The sequence below is a fragment of the Diabrotica virgifera genome, chromosome 9, assembly GCF_917563875.1.
Source record: "Diabrotica virgifera virgifera chromosome 9, PGI_DIABVI_V3a".
In the NCBI taxonomy this organism is placed as follows: Eukaryota; Metazoa; Arthropoda; class Insecta; order Coleoptera; family Chrysomelidae; genus Diabrotica; species Diabrotica virgifera.
The window spans coordinates 153,965,810-153,983,438 of NC_065451.1; the positions used below are offsets into that span (position 1 = coordinate 153,965,810).

Genomic DNA, 17,629 nt, shown 5'->3' on the forward strand with positions numbered 1-17,629 from the left:
AGGCTCTCGCTCATAAACTAAAAGAGAAAAAAAAATAAAATTTGTTCGTTAATAAAAAACGAAGAAAAAACGTTTACTAAACTTAAATCCAACAATTAGAACTCAAAATATTGTAAAATTAGTGCACAATGAAAATTGCAAATTGCAAAATTAATATTTTTCGAAGCTTTATCGATCGTAACTCGGCTTCTACGTATTCAAATGAGCCTTAGGAGGTCTCATTTTAAAGTTTCATTAATAGGCTTCCAAACTGTGTTTGTTAGATTACTTGATCTTCATTTGTTTTAAAGTTATACCCATTTGAAGTAATAATTTTCTTAAAAAAATTACATTAATTTGTTTATAAGGGTTTTAAGCAAGTTTCAGCTACACACATTTATACTTTAATTAACAATAATGGTAGAAGAACTCAAAAGCAACATTTTGAGGTTACCAAAATCTTTGTAGGTTTATTTTTGGCTAAGATATCAATATTTCAATAGTGCGCTCTGAGGCGCAAGATCAGCTCACCGCGTAAAGGTTCACGCGCTAACTTCTCGATGCAAATTATAATTTCTATGTATATATACGTTATCTTCATTTTTAATTTTTGAAGATCCTAATAAAATTTTATTATATAATTCTTATAATTAAATCATCATAGTGTACCTCTTATCACCTTTCATTCTATTTACTTTGTCTTTTATTTTTTGTACTAAATGAGAAAAAAAAACATTAAAACTAATATTTCAGAAATATAACTAAAAAGTAAGTTGATATTATTTATTAATACTATTTTTTCAAACTTTTTGTTTCATGCATCTGAATCGAGATATACAGGGAATCTCAGCTTTTTTACATCTGCATAAGTTCTTAGAGCAATTTTTACAGTTACATGGTGGTACTAAGTCTGTTCTTGTAGGCAGTAAAACTAAAACTTTCTGGGGCTTCAGGGTATAATTATCTTTATGATATAGATATAATCTATATCATATAGATATCCAGTGGATAGTGGCAGGGGCGGCTCGTGATAGTACAAGATGGTGAGGCACACTACACTTGAGGAATATTACAGTAGACTCTCTCTATAACGAACACGGGTATTACGAAGTTTCGCTTATAACGAGGTATGTCCAACATCTGTGTGCTTACCGAGGCCAGTGCTGTAATAAATTCCACCGCCTGTAACTTCCTTCCTATTTATCTGTCGACCGATATTGAATATCGTAGGAAATTTACAATCTGCGATGGCCAAGTTTCATTGTTGAAGTCGATGATCGACACCTAATAAACTATGTAGGAGGCTTCAAAACATTTCAGTAGTGGTGATATGTACTGTTTTAAGTTCCTTTCGTCATGTAAATCAAATATTAAACAGTATTGTTCATACAAATCTTTATTAGCAATCAAGAAGCTAGAACTTACAAGTTACATGACGCTAGCCGGAATGGCGTTACGTCGCTGACATCTGTCTGTCGTTGGTCTTGTTCTTTTACATCCTAAACATAATATATTACATAATATTGTTGTCTGATATAACGAGATCCGCTTATAACGACGTAATTAGTACGCCATTTCAGTTCTCGTTATAGAGGGAGTTTACTGTATTATTATGGTTAGCTTTTCTTTAATAGCCGGGAGGTCGATTTTGTGGCGTCATAACGTCACAAAACGGCACCGTATTTATTTTAAGGCTTGCAAACGATATTAAATAACGATTATTTTATTCGCAAAAGAAAGTCGAAAGTTCTAAGTCTATAAGATCGTTCATACTCTTATTAGCTGTTTTTTTAGCTAAAAATAATTAATATGATACCACATATCAAAACAGTGTGAGTCAGATGTTTCGTCCTTTCTTGGTCTCATCAGCGTTGTACAGTCATATTAAGCAAAATTTACATTATATACTACATGACAAGAACGTACAACTGATTTCAGTGGCGTAACCAGGGGGTTTTTAGGGGTTATAAGCGCCCCATACCCTTAACATCCTCCTTAATTCCATACCCCCGGAGACCCATACCCCCTTAGGATCATCCTGGTTACGCTGTTGACTGATTCTTTTATTATTAATCACTTGCCAAAATGAAATTATTGTGCGCAATCAATATACCTTCAAACACGTGATAATTTCATTTGGAACCAATCTTATATTGTAAATGTATTGAATATATAGGAAATAAAAACAAGCAAGTAAGCAAATTACTGTTATATTATAAGATTGATTTTTTATGTTAAATAAACTAAGGATTAATAAATTTTATTTTTTTGGTTTTTTATATTTTTTATTAAACAGCGTGCTTAAAAGTAAAATTATTATGAAAGAAATCATAATTTCTAATTTTTTTATTAATTTACTTATTTAATTGACATTTGGAAAATGGCATACAGCTAGTCACAGCATGATAACTAGTCCAGGGCGCATCTGTTTTGAGATGGACGTTGAGAGGTGACTCAAATTTTTTTGCAGAAATTGCTTGAAAATAAATCAAATAATAATATTTAAGTTATCCTCCCTCTCAAAAAGGTCCGGAACATTGTTTAAATAATCAAAATGTCAAAAAATTAAGGAAAAATTCGATATTTTTTATCGTTTTTTGATTATAACTGTAAAAGTATTCATTTCCGAGAAAAGTTTTACTGACATAAAAGTTACGTAATTAAATTTCCTACAATAGAGAATTGGTAAATTTTTTTAAAAATAGTCACCCTTGTTGCAAAATAGCAATAATTGCGAAAAAACAATACAAAAACAAGTATTCGCATTTTACGTTTTTCAACCATTTATGCTATACTTAGGACCTTCATATTTCACCCAGAAAAACTATGATACAGTAAAACAATACTGTAAATTCTATTAAGATCGGTTTAATAGATTTTGCAAAATAAATTTTGCAATCCAGCTTTCGCAAAAAAAATTCATTTTTTCAAAATGTTACAGGACTGAAAATAAAGCAGATAGCAAGTTGAAATTTTTTTTGCTTATAGAAGTGTACTGTACCTTTCATTTGCAATTTGCAAAATTAAAATAAATTAACTACCACGGCGTCAGGAAATTTTTTAAATAAACATTAATTTTTGGTGCTACGCGCAGGACAGCGGTGTTCGATTCACACAAGTTGATTTCCACCAAAATTTCTTCTAATCTTTATCTAATATATTATTTTCTTACTCTATATTTTGTTGTATTTTAATATTTTAATTCCACAAAAACCAAACTAATTTTATTATTGTTTGTGAAATATTATTTAAACAATTGCATATGTTTAAAAATAATAAACTTTTATTCTCCAAGTCAAAATATATGAACAAAGAAAGTTTTTGCTAAAAAAGTGTTATTTCAAAGGATAGAGTGTGTGTTTTTATTTTGCAATAAACAAATTTATTTATTTATATCGAAATGTAATAAAAATTAAAATGTATCAATGATTATCAAAGATCATTGGAATGCCCAATAAAAGCAAATTAACCGCTGTCCTGCGCATAGCACCAATAATGAATGTTTATTTAAAAAAATTCCTGACGTCGTGGTAGTTAATCGATTTTAATTTTGCAAAATTGCAAATGAAAGGTACAGTACACTACTATAAGCGAAAAAAATTTCAACTTGCTATCTGCTTTATTTTCAGTCCTGTAACATTTTGAAAAAATGAATTTTTTTTGCGAAAGCTGGATTGCAAAATTTATTTTGCAAAATCTATTGAACCGATCTTAATGAAATTTACAGTATTATTTTACTGTATCATAAAGTTTTTCTGGGTGAAATATGAAGGTCCTAAGTGTAGCATAAATGGTTGAAAAACGTAAAATGCGAATACTTGTTTTTGTATGGTTTTTTCGCAATTATTGCTATTTTGCAACAAGGGTGACTATTTTTTAAATGTATAACCAATTCTGTATTGTAGGAAATTTAATTACGCAACTTTTATGTCAGTACAACTTTTCTCGGAAATGAATACTTTATAAGTTATAATAAAAAAACGAAGAAAAAAATCGAATTTTTCCTTAATTTTTTGACATTTTGATTATTTAAACAATGTTCCGGACCTTTTTGAGAGGGAGGATATTATTTGATTTATTTTCAAGCAATTTCTGCAAAAAAATTTGAGTCACCTCTCAACGTCCAAATGTGCTAATATTTTTACAGATGAGCCCTGGTCTAAACATATTCTAAACATCTAATAATTAGATGTTTATAGATAGTATAATTATTATACTAATAGTAAGTAACCAGAGTGTAAGAAGGCCAAGTACACGTAACCAGAACAAACTGCTTTAACAAACTACCTATACCTAACTCTAACTAAAACTGCAAAACCACGCAGAGGCATATTTTTGCCAGCCTCTGAAAGGATATTTAATCCCGGCTCCAAAAATTATTCTCCAGTTTAAATTTTATTGCGGCCGGCCGATCACCGCCGGCTTCGTAATATGCTAGACAAGGACCCATCTGAGGCAGTGCTTCTGCTATAATTTGAGAAAGTGAGAATGAGACGCATATATACTCCCACGTAGGGTAGGTACCTACCGATGTATTTATGAAGAACGCTTAACTACAAAGATACGGGGTCAGGGCCGTACCAACCTATTTTTATTTTTTATCATAAAAATAAAAGTTATTAAGTTTTATAATAAAAATTAAGTTATTTAGCAAGTTTCAAAAAGTTAAATTGTATTTAAATAATTGATGATAAAATAACGAAAATAAAGTTATTTAGCAAATTTCAAACAGTTAAATTGTATTTAAAGAATTGATGATGAAATAACGTAAAGAGTCGATTGATATACCGGTGAGGCACTGCCTCACCTGCCTCATAGGACTAGCCGCCACTGGATAGTGGATAGTATCCATATAAAGTGGATCTAGTTCTTTTGCAGCATGAAGACACGTCAATTGTGTGTATGCCGCCACAACATAAATGCTCATTTTATATGCAATGATGATGCTGCAAAATAACTCGATCCATTTTTATATGGATATCACATATTGGCTCATTTGCATGCGTAGAAGCCGAGTTACGATTGATAAAGCGTCGAAAAATACTTGACTGTGAGCCGATGTTGCGCCTCATAGCGCGCCATTTAAATATCGATATCTTGACAAAACTAAACTTGCACACATTTTCTTAAGCTCAAATTATTCCTTTTATTGAGTTCTTCTATTATTATTGTAAATGAAGTATAAATATTTATAGCTCAAATTTGCTTGAAACCCTTATAAACAAATTAATGTACAATTTTTTTAAGAAAATTATTACTTCAAATGGGTATAACTTTAAAACAAATGAAGATAAGGTAATTTAGCAAACTTTGTTTGGAAGCCTATTAATGAAGCTTTAAAACAAGATGTTCTAAGGCTCATTTGCATGCGTAGAAGCCAAGTTACGATCGATAAAGCTTCGAAAAATATTAATTTTGCAATTTGCAATTTTCATTGTGCACTAATTTTACAATATCTTGAGTTATAATTGTTGGATTTAAGTTTTGTAAACGTTTTTTCTTTGGTTTTTATTAACGAAAAAAATTTATTTGAAACATTCTTTTTTATCTCTTTTAGTTTATGAGCCAGAGTCTTATAAACAATTTATAAACAATTAAATTGTTTATAACAATTTTTTGACCACTTCGATCGAAATCCACCCTCGAAATTCTTAATCAGCAGCCAAAAATCCATAAGAAACCGTTGAGTTTGTCCATCAGAATTGAAAAGGACACGGTGACCCCTCTGGCGCCTAGACTATTCGTTTAAGACACGTCCAAGTTATCGTTGAACGATATAAATAAACAAAAACAACGAATCTCGTTTTAGGTTAAGTTCATAGAACAGGTGACAACACAAACAGAACCAACTATGAAAGTGTCAAACGGAAAAATACCATTCACCAGACTGAACGTAGTTTTAAAGCGCTGAAACACAGCTGTTTAGTTGAAACTTAAACCGATTAATTCTGGTGAACGCAGCCATTATTGGGTATAAGCCCCAGGTAGAGCTAAAGCTCTTATGGAAATCCAACGTTGCCAGTTGATCTTGAGAAAACTATCATCTGTCATTAGTGTCATTTATGAAAAGTGATTTATTTTATATTTTTTGCTTGCCTTGTTTTCTGTTTTGTTGCCCTTGTCAGTGTATTTTATTTTAGTTGCTTTTTGAGTTTTTTTTATTAAGGGTTTAGGCGTAAAATTTCGGCTCCAATGGTTTTTAAATGCATTAATTTTTTGCGAATACTGAGAAAACTAATAAATATTTTTGAAAAATTTAAACACAGAATGAAAGATTACATTATTACCGAGGGCTGAAAGTCCCTTAGAATAAACAAATTTTTTTAATGAGACACGTATTTAAAATTAAAAATCACACATTTTCTGTTTTTTTTTTCACAACTGTAACTTATTAAAATAAACATGGAAGTTTTCAGGGACTTTCGGCCCTCGGTAATAACGTAATCTTTCATTCTGCCCTTAAATTTTTCAAAAACACTTATTAGTTTTCTCAGAATTAAAAAAAAATGAATGCATTTAAAAATCATTAGAGCCGAAATTTTGCGCGTACGCCCTTAAAGGCATATACATTAGTCATTCAGTCAGTTGTAATAACAAATATACAATCCTATCCTTAATACAATACAATAATAATAATCCCATACAATACTGGTACAACAAAGGACAATAAAATGGATATCGGATAAGATGTACATTTAGGATAAAAAAAGGATTCAAATCTAAACTGAAATCATAAAAAATTTCATGCTCGCATACAAATCTTATGGAAATGTGCATGTGTCTGACAAGAAATCTATAATTTATATTTTTGTTGTGAGCCCGTAGCCAGCAGACCGGATATTGAATGGTGCATGTATATTAAGTTTGATTAAATTTTTATAGAGGCAGTTTAAATGCTGTTAAAACTTAGTGCCTACATTCAAAAAAGATATGATCAAGATCACCCAGTTTCCTGCAATGTTTGCAATTATGGTCTTCAATTACATTTATTTTAAATAAATGAGTTACCTATATTGCTTTTTGAGTTATATTTCAGTTATTAAGAGTAACTAGGTTTTTTATATAAAAAAATTTAGATGAAGTCTAAGACGAAGACGAAATTTAGGATGAAGTCTCTGACAATATTAGAATAGCTCGCTTTGGAAAGAAAAATAAAAATGGGCACCATCCATTTAAAGTGTTCTTATCTTCAACTGAAAATGTTCAGACAGCAGACATGCAGTTCTTAAATAGAAACACATTGACCATCCTAAAACCATCTTTATCAGCATTGATCAGACCCCTAATAAAGGGAAGGTACTTGAATCTGTATATAAAATTTGAGCTTTTGTCTCCTCAGGAAGCAGGGGACAGAACTTGTCGATACGGTATTATAATATCCCAAAGGTAATCTAAACCTCTAAGCCACAATGACTTGGGCAAGCTCTCCATTTTTATTGAAAATGGTAGAGGACTTCGGACTAAATTGACAACTCTGACTCTAAATGTTTCTAACAGCTACTTTGATGTGATCATATTTACTGAAACATGGTTAACACCTGATACAAGCGATGCTGAAATTGGTTTATTTAATTACGATATCTACACACAAGACCTGACACAAGAATCCATTAATTTCGACAGTGGAGGTGGTGTGTTAATAGCTGTTAAACAAGTTTTATCCCATCAGATGTTTCTGCTGGACAGGTGTTTGTTCAAATGAACAACAAAAATCATATTGACACCAAATGAGGATGCTGTAACGGTAGATAGACTTTTTTTATAAAAAATGAATGCATTGAGAAGAAAATTTAATTAATAAGACTTGCTTCAGCAAGTGTAAACATTGAAAGAACTATACAATGGCTAAAATCTTTAAAAATCAAAGTACAAGTTACTTTATTCCTATTAAATAGTTTCCTTATATGAACTGATATAAATATTATTTGAGGTATTGTTAACCTTTTTACAACAATACTTAGTAATGATAAAAATTAATTTATGTGTACAGTAGAACCCTGATTGTCCGTGCTCCTCGGGGTCAGACGTGGCATGGATAATTGAAATTTATTTCTTATATAATAATATAATACATATATACGTATATACATACATATGTACCTACCATAAAAAGATAATAGAAAAAATGAATCTTTCATTACGAGTCTTCTTCTTGGCTTACAGAGTTTCCGTCGAGTGAATTAAGGTGACGCTATTTTGATAAAACCTCAAAAATGCAACTTCAGTATTAGAAAACCATAGCACGGATAATCAAGGTTCTACTGTATATATTATCTGAATTCACAGATGATATGAGTGCAGTCAAGTGTGAATATTCTTTTCAAGTAAAAGTACCTATAAGAAATAAAACAATCTTTTAAAACAAGTTTTTTACTTATATAATTGGAATAAAACTGATAATACATTGTAAAAATATACCTCTACCAAAATTTTTAACATTTCTTGTATAAATTCTACATCAAATGGTACTTTAATAAGAAGTGTGGACTTATCAAATGGACAAAACACTACACAATAACATATTTGTAGTCCTGTAAGTAGCAATTGCACTTGTCCATAAATACATATGATTTTTCTTTAACATAATATTGTTTTCCCTCAATTATGCATAAATATTTAAGGTCACGTAAAATTGATTGCACAGATTTTGTTTTACCTGCCAGAGGACAGTTTATTTCTAGACATTTTCCGGAAACAATTCCATTAACACTGCCAGTCATACTTAGAGTTATTTTTTCATACATATTTAAAGCAACTGATTCATAATTTTTCCCACGGAAGGGTACAGTATTTTCTTTAAAATTGGAATTATACAATTGGTTGACTTTAAGTGGCCAACTTGGGCTTTTATTTTTATCATAAGTAAATAAATGGCAATAAATTGTCCCAGTTACTTGCAGTCACGTCAGCTTTTTTCATGCTTCTCCAGTTTGGTTTAGCATAGCTAAATATATTATTATTTCAACACAGTTACTGTAGCTTACTTCAACATTATTTGAGTAAAATAGAGCTAAATCATAATTTAGTACAATATCAGCAGGCTGGTAGGACTTTATTGTTGACTATGTTGTATTATTGTTTTTTAAATTATCCCCACTGTTTTTTGATGTCTGTGGTGCTTAATTTTTTAAAATTTTCCATGGTATGCCTGTAAGCAATAAAAAAGAATTATAAACAAAGTTGCAGGGAAATGGTTCTTTTATCAAACCATTATGTAATCACTTATCGAAATATATATAGTAATGTGCCAATTATATGTTTGCATTTACCTGAATTTCCAGCTTTACATGTACAATTACATAGGTACAAACATTTTTAATATCAATCATTTCAGTTTACAATTATAATGGTTTTTGGTGGGGTTGTCCTTTCAAATTGCCCGTTTGAAGGCACAATCACTGCGGTTTTCCCACTAGACGATAATATTTCACAGTAATAATACAGTTGGAATCTAAAATTGCTTTCCTTTCTACTAACTACTAAGGTTCTTTTTCTTTTAAAATGTTCAGTGTTGACAGTTCGTTGGTTTAAAATATCTCCTATCAAAAGTTGTCAACAACATAACCAAACATAACAAAGATCATCAGACAATGACAATTGACAGTAATTGATAGACGTCTGGTTCTCATATTTGAAGATGTGGCAACAATGGATTTCCATAAGAACTTTAGCTCTTCCTATAAGCCCCGGCGCATATTGAACCTAAGCGAGTCACAACCTGCGCCGGTGGGACGGGTGACCTGTGTAGTTATTTTTCTAGCGTGCCGCATATTGAACACAAGCTAACCCGACCGTCGGCTGTCGCCGTAACGAATAGAGACGGGCAAAATAAGTGCAAACGTGTAACGGTTACTATTGATACCGGTTCTCAGTGGTACTGAGTACAAATACTGATTACAAAATACTGATGTATCTGATCCTTGTACTGAATTGAGTAGGCAACTAAAAAATGGTAGTTCCGTACATGTAACTAGTAACGTTTTAAAAATATCTTACACGTCCCTGGTAGTCGTAGCGGTATTACTTTCGAAAACATCGAATTTGATCATAAGCGGGTGCATAAAAAGATATCTTACACTGATAGGTCTGGATCCCGCGTATGAAAAAAAAGTTGATTAATAGCAAGCTGAAAATTTGTTAAGAGCTTAAGGGTGTCTAGTCGGATAAACTTTGATATATTTGATATATATAACCTTGGAACAGGGGTAGTTTTAATTGTGGAACAGGTTAAAAATTTGGAACGGTCAGACCACGAAAACGGCACATTTATTTTGTCCGACAGAACAGACTTAAACTCTCCGAACATAGATTAAACTCTCATGCAAAAATCAGACCGCTATTTATCACCTGTCATAATTCCTGTCATTTGACATATTCTACATGTTCCACTCTTTAAAACGACCATTTGGTGATAAATAGCAGTCTGATTTTTGCATGAGAGTTTAATCTCTGTTAGGAGAGTTTAAGTCTGTTCTTAACAGACAAAATACATGTGCCGTTTTCGTGGTATGACCGTTCCAAATTTTTAACCTCTTCCACAAATAAAACTTCCCCTGTTCCAGTGTTCCCATATATCAAAGTTTGTCCGACTAGACACCCTTAAGCTATTAACAAATTTTCAGCTTGCTATTAATCAACTTTTTTTCATACGCGGGATTCAGACCTATGAGTATACTCTTTCTACATACCTTTATAATAACAAGCATAAGTTAAACACTGCATTGATTGTGATTGCAAAAACGGTTCGCATGTTTTAAATAAGATTTTTGCTGATTATGTTTTTGCTAAAATATTAAATAACACAAAAAATACAATTCACAACCATCATTTAATTTTTAACGATAAACAAAAGTCTAATAAATATATGATGAGAAGTTTAAAATTGATCGACTTTGTCGATAACAGTGTCATTAATAGATATTTTTTACCATGAATAGTTTTCCAATGATTGTGTGGATTTAGAAATACATACTAAACAATTTTTTGATCTGTATAAAGGAGATTATAATTATGACACATTATGGTACTCCTTATTTGTCAAATAATATGCTCTTGTAAACGCATAACTTTGATTTATTGGCTAAAGCCACACTAACTAGATACTTCACAAGAAATTAAAAATAATTAACATGTAAAAAATTCACTGTTTTAATCAGATATATTATATTCCCTACTATTGCAATAAAATATTATAACGAATAAACGAAAACTTGTAGAGTAGTGCTGATTGATACAACAGAGTAATAAAATGTTATTCATTCAAGATAGTGTAAAATATATCGCCGCTTATTCATTTCAGATATTTCCATCTCGCAAACAAAAACACTTAAAAATATACATCTGGCGGTGAGTCACCCGTCCCAAGGCCCAGAAAACTGTACGTTGACGACAGGCCTTCCCAAGCTCGACCTGCGAACGCATGAACTGATAGGTGCGCAGAACGGTCTACGCAGTCCGCCGACGCAGGTTGTGTCTGGCTTAGGATCAATTTTCGCCGGGGCTTAATCTGTCTTTTGAGTTTACTCCTATTTAAAAAACGAACCATACTATATTTATATTATTGTTGGTTTTTTATTTTAGGCTATCTGCAAGATGGAAACAAAGTGCCAGTTATGGAGAAACTCATCGAAGATTCATCTTACAAAGGAAATGATATGAGTGGACAAACTGAATCAAAAACATTAAGAAAAAATATAAAAGCTACGACTGAAAAAAGACCTTACAAATGTGAAATTTGTTTTAAGAAGTGTACTACAGCAAGTAATTTGAAAGTACATTTGAGAGTGCACACCGGGGAAAAACCGTATAGATGTGAAACTTGTTTCAAGCAGTTTTTTACTACAAGTGATATGAAAAGACATTTGAGAGTGCACGCCGGAGAAAAACCTTACAAGTGTGAAATTTGTTTGAAGCAGTTTATTCAAGCAGATAAGTTGAAAAGACATTTGAGAGTGCACACTGGAGAAAAACCTTACAAGTGTGAAATTTGTTTAAAGCAGTTTAGCCAAGCAAGTCATTTCAAAACACATTTGAGAGTGCACACTGGAGAAAAACCATACAAGTGTGAAATTTGTTTTAAACGATTTAGTGTAGAAGGAAGTTTGAATATACATTTCAGAACGCACACTGGAGAAAAACCTCACCAGTGTGAAATTTGTTTAAAGCTGTTTTCTGATGCAAGTAGTTTAAAAAAACATTTGAAAGTGCATACTGGAGAAAAGAGTTACATGTGTGAAATTTGTTTAAAGCAATTTATTAGAATAAGTGATTTGAAAAAGCATTTGAGGTCCCACACTGGAGAAAAACCGTACAAGTGTGAAATTTGTTTTAAACAGTTTAGTGAATCAGGTAGTTTGAAAACACATTTGAGAGTGCACACTGGTGAAAAACCTTATAAGTGTGAAATTTGTTTAAAGCAGTTTAGCCAAGCAAGTCATTTCAAAACACATTTGAGAGTGCACACTGGAGAAAAACCATACAAGTGTGAAATTTGTTTTAAACGATTTAGTGTAAAAGGAAATTTGAATCTACATTTGAGAACGCACACTGGAGAAAAACCTCACCAGTGTGAAATTTGTTTCAAGCTGTTTTCTGATGCAAGTGGTTTAAAAACACATTTGAAAGTGCATACTGGAGAAAAGAGTTACATGTGTGAAATTTGTTTCAAGCTGTTTTCTGATGCAAGTGGTTTAAAAACACATTTGAAAGTGCATACTGGAGAAAAGAGTTACATGTGTGAAATTTGTTTAAAGCAGTTTAGCCACGCAAGTCCTTTCAAAACACATTTGAGAGTGCACACTGGAGAAAAACCATACAAGTGTGAAATTTGTTTTACACAATTTAGTGTAGAAGGAAGTTTGAAAAGACATTTGAGAACGCACACTGGAGAAAAACCTTACAAGTGTGAAATTTGTTTGAAGCAATTTAGTCAAGCAGGTACTTTGAAAACACATTTGAGAGTGCACAATGAATAAAAACCTTACAAGTGTGAAATTGTTTCAAGCAGTTTATTACTACAAGTCATTTGAACAGTGGCGCACCGAGAATTTTCCTCTGGGAGGAGTTGGCTTGAACACCGAATTTTTTTTGTATTGTTTGTGAAAAACAAGTTACATTTTCCTGTAGGCGAGGATATAAAGCATTACGTTATGAAACCTTTTGCGTTTGATTCGGGAGAGCATTAGGAAAATTCTTGAATGCTCGGCATGAGGTACAAATAAAAATTGCATTGTTGTAAACAGAATAGTTATTTATGAAACGAAGTATGCTTTTCGCGAAAGCACGCGATGTTTAGAGCACGAGCGACAGCGGAGCGAGTGCTATACATCGCGTAAGTTCGCAAAAAGTACTTCACACACAGTTTGATACAATATTTTATCTACGATAAACAAATAAAAAAACTGTAACTCTTCGTCACTGGAATTCATTTCTATTCTACAATTTTTAGAAGTTTGACATTTAAAAATTCTAACTTCTTTCAAACCACAAAACTGTCAAAACTTTTATTGTAATTTATTGCTCATTATGTCATCACCATGACAACGCGAAAGTTAAGAATATTTGATTATATGAAAGTGTGCCAAAAAACAGTGCGAAAAAGTAAATCCCATTTAAAATATTGTTACTTCACGTACACTTTAAACCCTTCACGCACTGCTATCTATAATGACAGTTTTCACAAACTAAAAACTTATACGTAATATGACATAGAGTAGATAAAGTTTCTTTTAAATGAGATATGTATTTAAAATTAAAAATCACACTACATTTTCTTTTAGTTTTACACGCCTGTAACTTATTAAAATAAACATTATAGAAGTTTTCAGGAACTTTCGGCCCTCGATAAGAACGTAATCTTTCATTCTGCGTTTAAATTTTTCAAGTTCGTACCCATCCCCTTAAGACAAGAGAACAACATACAAAAATAATATTATGTTAATGAGCAGATCCATGCCCTTTAGCGTTAGGTTGGTTCGGTGTGATGTTTTTCATCAAGTTTCTATTTCTTTTTTTTTCCTTTTGCTGCTTCGGTTTAATATGAAATAATCCTTCACGATATTTTTTTGTGTGAATTTGATGGCCTTGGCTGAGCCAATTAGCCAGACATTTTATTTTAAAAACAATTTTTTTTAATCATAGGAATTTTTTCTGTATTTCTAACTCTAAATATATGTACATAAGAAACTAACATACTACTATCTAAATAAATACACTGTTTTGGATGTAAATATATTTTTGTATATAGTTATTTTTTTTTGTATATATTTATTTTTTATATATATTTTTTTATTATATTTTTAATGTTTTTTTCTTTTTTTTCTTGTTCTTTCTTTTCAATTTTAATATACAATAATTACTTAAATACAGGGTTAATTATATTGTTACAATTTATATTTACAGTTTTTGATATGTTCGTGAATTGTTTTTAATGTATTAATATCTTCAGAAAAAATCAAATTGTTTAGGTAGACGGGAAGTGGAATTTTTAAAATATTAAGATTATCATAAAATTTCTTTATATTTACTGATTGATTCACGATATTTTGTTCTTTGATTTAACCTTAAGGGCAGCCAAAGTCCGAAAATTGAACTTTTTAAATTGTTTTGAGTTATGATTAAGAAATCTTCTCTTTTCAACTATATATAACACATTATAGTAGAAAATATCCATAGTTATAAAATTATTTGTTTTTTGAATGTCTGCACTCAACTTACCGTGTACCGGTCAACAGCGTAACCAGGATGACCTTAAGGGTGGTTACAACTACTGGAGGGTATGAATTGAATTTGTGGAACTACGAGTTTGATTTTTTTATTTTTTTGCTTTATAGTTGATTTTATTATATTTTTAATTTTAGTCACTCGTAACTAAAAAAAGCGTTTATTAAAAAAAATTTTTCATATTTTTTTATTTCTTACTTTTTAGTCTTACACTTTTCAAACATTAAAATATATAGTCATGTTTATTAAAATATATGTATAAAACATATGATGTACAAACATGCAAAATAGTCGGAATCAGCAAAAAAATTAAAATTTTATTGTTTATTTATGAAGCATAACGTAAAAAGTAAAATTATGTATAATTAATATAATTAGCTACAATCTGTAAAAGTTTCTTCATTGTAAAAAACAAGAAAATTTAAGCATTTTCTATTAAAATCTTTTTTTATCGAAACAATAAACATACAAAAATTATTGACTATTCGTGTAGTGTTCCCGCAAATGTATATGTCTGCAAATTTTCATTCATTTGCGTTGAAGAAAAATTAACGTCTAAAGATTTGATCCAAACGATTGAACTAAAGAAAAGCGTTTAAAAAAGAAGATGAATCTGGTTATTTTTGTATTGACATTATTGGGTATAAATCTGTCTTTTGAGTTTACTCCTATTTAAAAAACGAACCATACTATATTTATATTATTGTTGGGTTTTTATTTTAGGCTGTCTGCAAGATGGAAACAAAGTGCCAGTTATGGAGAAACTCATCGAAGATTCATCTTACAAAGGAAATGATGTAAGTGGACAGACTGAATTAAAAACATCAAGACAAAATATGAAAGCTATGACTGGAAAAAGACCTTATAAATGTGAAATTTGTTTTAAGAAGTGTACTACAGCAAGTAATTTGAAAGTACATTCGAGAGTGCACACCGGGGAAAAACCGTATAGGTGTGAAACTTGTTTCAAGCAGTTTATTACTACAAGTAATTTGAAAGTACATTTGAGAATGCACGCCGGAGAAAAACCTTACAAGTGTGAAATTTGTTTGAAGCAGTTTATTCAAGCAGGTGATTTGAAAACACATTTGATAGTGCACACTGGAGAAAAACGTTACAAGTGCGAGATGTGTTTCAAGCAATTTAGTCTAGCAGGTACTTTGAAAACACATTTGAGAGTGCACACTGGAGAAAAACCTTTTAAGTGTGAAATTTGTTTTAAGCAATTTAGTAACGTAAGTCATTTGAAAACACATTTGATAGTGCACACTGGAGAAACACCTCACCAGTGTGAAATTTGTTTCAAGCGGTGTTCTGCAGCAAGTAATTTGAAAGAACATATGAGAGTTCACACTGGAGAAAAGCCTTACAAGTGTGAAATTTGTTTAAAGCAGTTTAGCCAAGCAAGTTCTTTCAAAACACATTTGAGAGTGCACACTGGAGAAAAACCATACAAGTGTGAAATTTGTTTTAAACAATTTAGTGTAGAAGGAAGTTTGAAAAGACATTTGAGAACGCACACTCTAGAAAAACCTTACAAGTGTGAAATTTGTTTGAAGCAATTTAGACAAGAAGATACTTTGAAAACACATTTGAGAGTGCACACTGGAGGAAAACCATACAAGTGTGAAATTTGTTTTAAACAATTTAGTGTAGAAGAAAGTTTGAAAAGACATTTGAGAACGCACACTCTAGAAAAACCTTACAAGTGTGAAATTTGTTTGAAGCAATTTAGACAAAAAGGTACTTTGAAAACACATTTGAGAGTGCACACTGGATAAAAACCTTACAAGTGTGATATTTGTTTCAAGCAGTTTATTACTACAAGTCATTTGAATATACACTTGAGAACGCACACTGGAGAAACACCTCACCAGTGTGAAATTTGTTTCAAGCAGTGTTCTGCAGCAAGTAGTAATTTAAAACAACATATGAAAGTTCACACTGAAGAAAAGCCTTACAAGTGTGAAATTTGTTTAAAGCAGTTTAGCCAAGCAAGTCCTTTCAAAACACATTTGAGGGTGCACACTGGAGAAAAGCCATACAAGTGTGAAATTTGTTTTACAACGATTTAGTGTAGAAGGAAGTTTGCAAAATCATTTGAGAATACACACTAGATATCCCAAACAGCACAAGTACATCCCTGGGACGTACCCGGGATGTACCACTAGGACATTCGTACGTCCTGAGGACGTAAGTTTCAGGTCCTGGGACATCCTCGGGACGTACTAAAGACGTCCGATGTTACAAAATCATCCGTGTCCAGGACGTCCGACCAAATTTTCCTGGGGACGTCCGACTAAAACCTCCTTGGGACGGTCGTCCAAAACCTCCTTGGAACCTCCGACCAAACCCTTTTAGGACATTATGTAAAATGTTTTCAGAAATTTTAAACATGGCGTTTAATGACTATTAAACAATGTTGAAAAAGTCTAAAATTCTTTTATATAAATTTTCTCATAATTTTTAAAGATGAAATCTGCATTTAAAATGAAAAAACACATTACCCATATATCAAACAAATTTTTAATAAAATTTAACAAACAATAAGACGTCGTTTTATTTTCTTCTTTGCTTGCTCTTCCAAATTTTGATAATTCTTTTACCTACAATCGTAGATAAAAGAATATACCTAAGTTCCTACCTTATATAAAAACACTTATGCCATGGTAAATCGGGTTCTTGCTGAAGTATTGTATCTAGCTGTACAAATTCTTCCTCTAGTTTGCATTAGAAAGTTAATCTTTTGTGCAATGAATAGAACCTAACGTCCTTACATTTCCTTCTATAACGGTTAATCTACCCCCTATCCTATGATTGGCCAGGCAGGGTTCTACGCTTGACATAAGATGACACCGTTGCCCTATCCTCAATTTTTTCACAAACATAACCACATCACATAAAGTTACATTTAAAAATAACTGCTTCA

The 17,629-nt window shown here is 31.5% G+C and overlaps 1 protein-coding gene across 5 annotated transcripts in view; it reads left to right on the forward strand.

Moving 5' to 3' along the window:
* LOC126892255 (zinc finger protein 234-like) overlaps positions 1–17,250 on the forward strand; it is a 127,568-nt gene extending 110,318 nt beyond the window's left edge. The window contains exons 3-4 of one of the 5 annotated variants that reach the window (XR_007700747.1): positions 11,560–13,189; positions 15,424–15,548. Coding sequence is in view for 3 of the 5 variants with exons in the window: in XM_050661756.1 (XP_050517713.1) it covers positions 11,560–12,953 (1,394 nt within the window). In the remaining 2 variants the exon portion in view is untranslated. Of the gene's footprint in view, positions 1–11,559; positions 14,213–15,423 lie in introns of those variants that run through there. The other 4 variants (XR_007700746.1, XM_050661756.1, XM_050661755.1 and 1 more) reach the window with 4 other exon arrangements.
* The last annotated feature ends 379 nt before the right edge of the window (positions 17,251–17,629 follow it).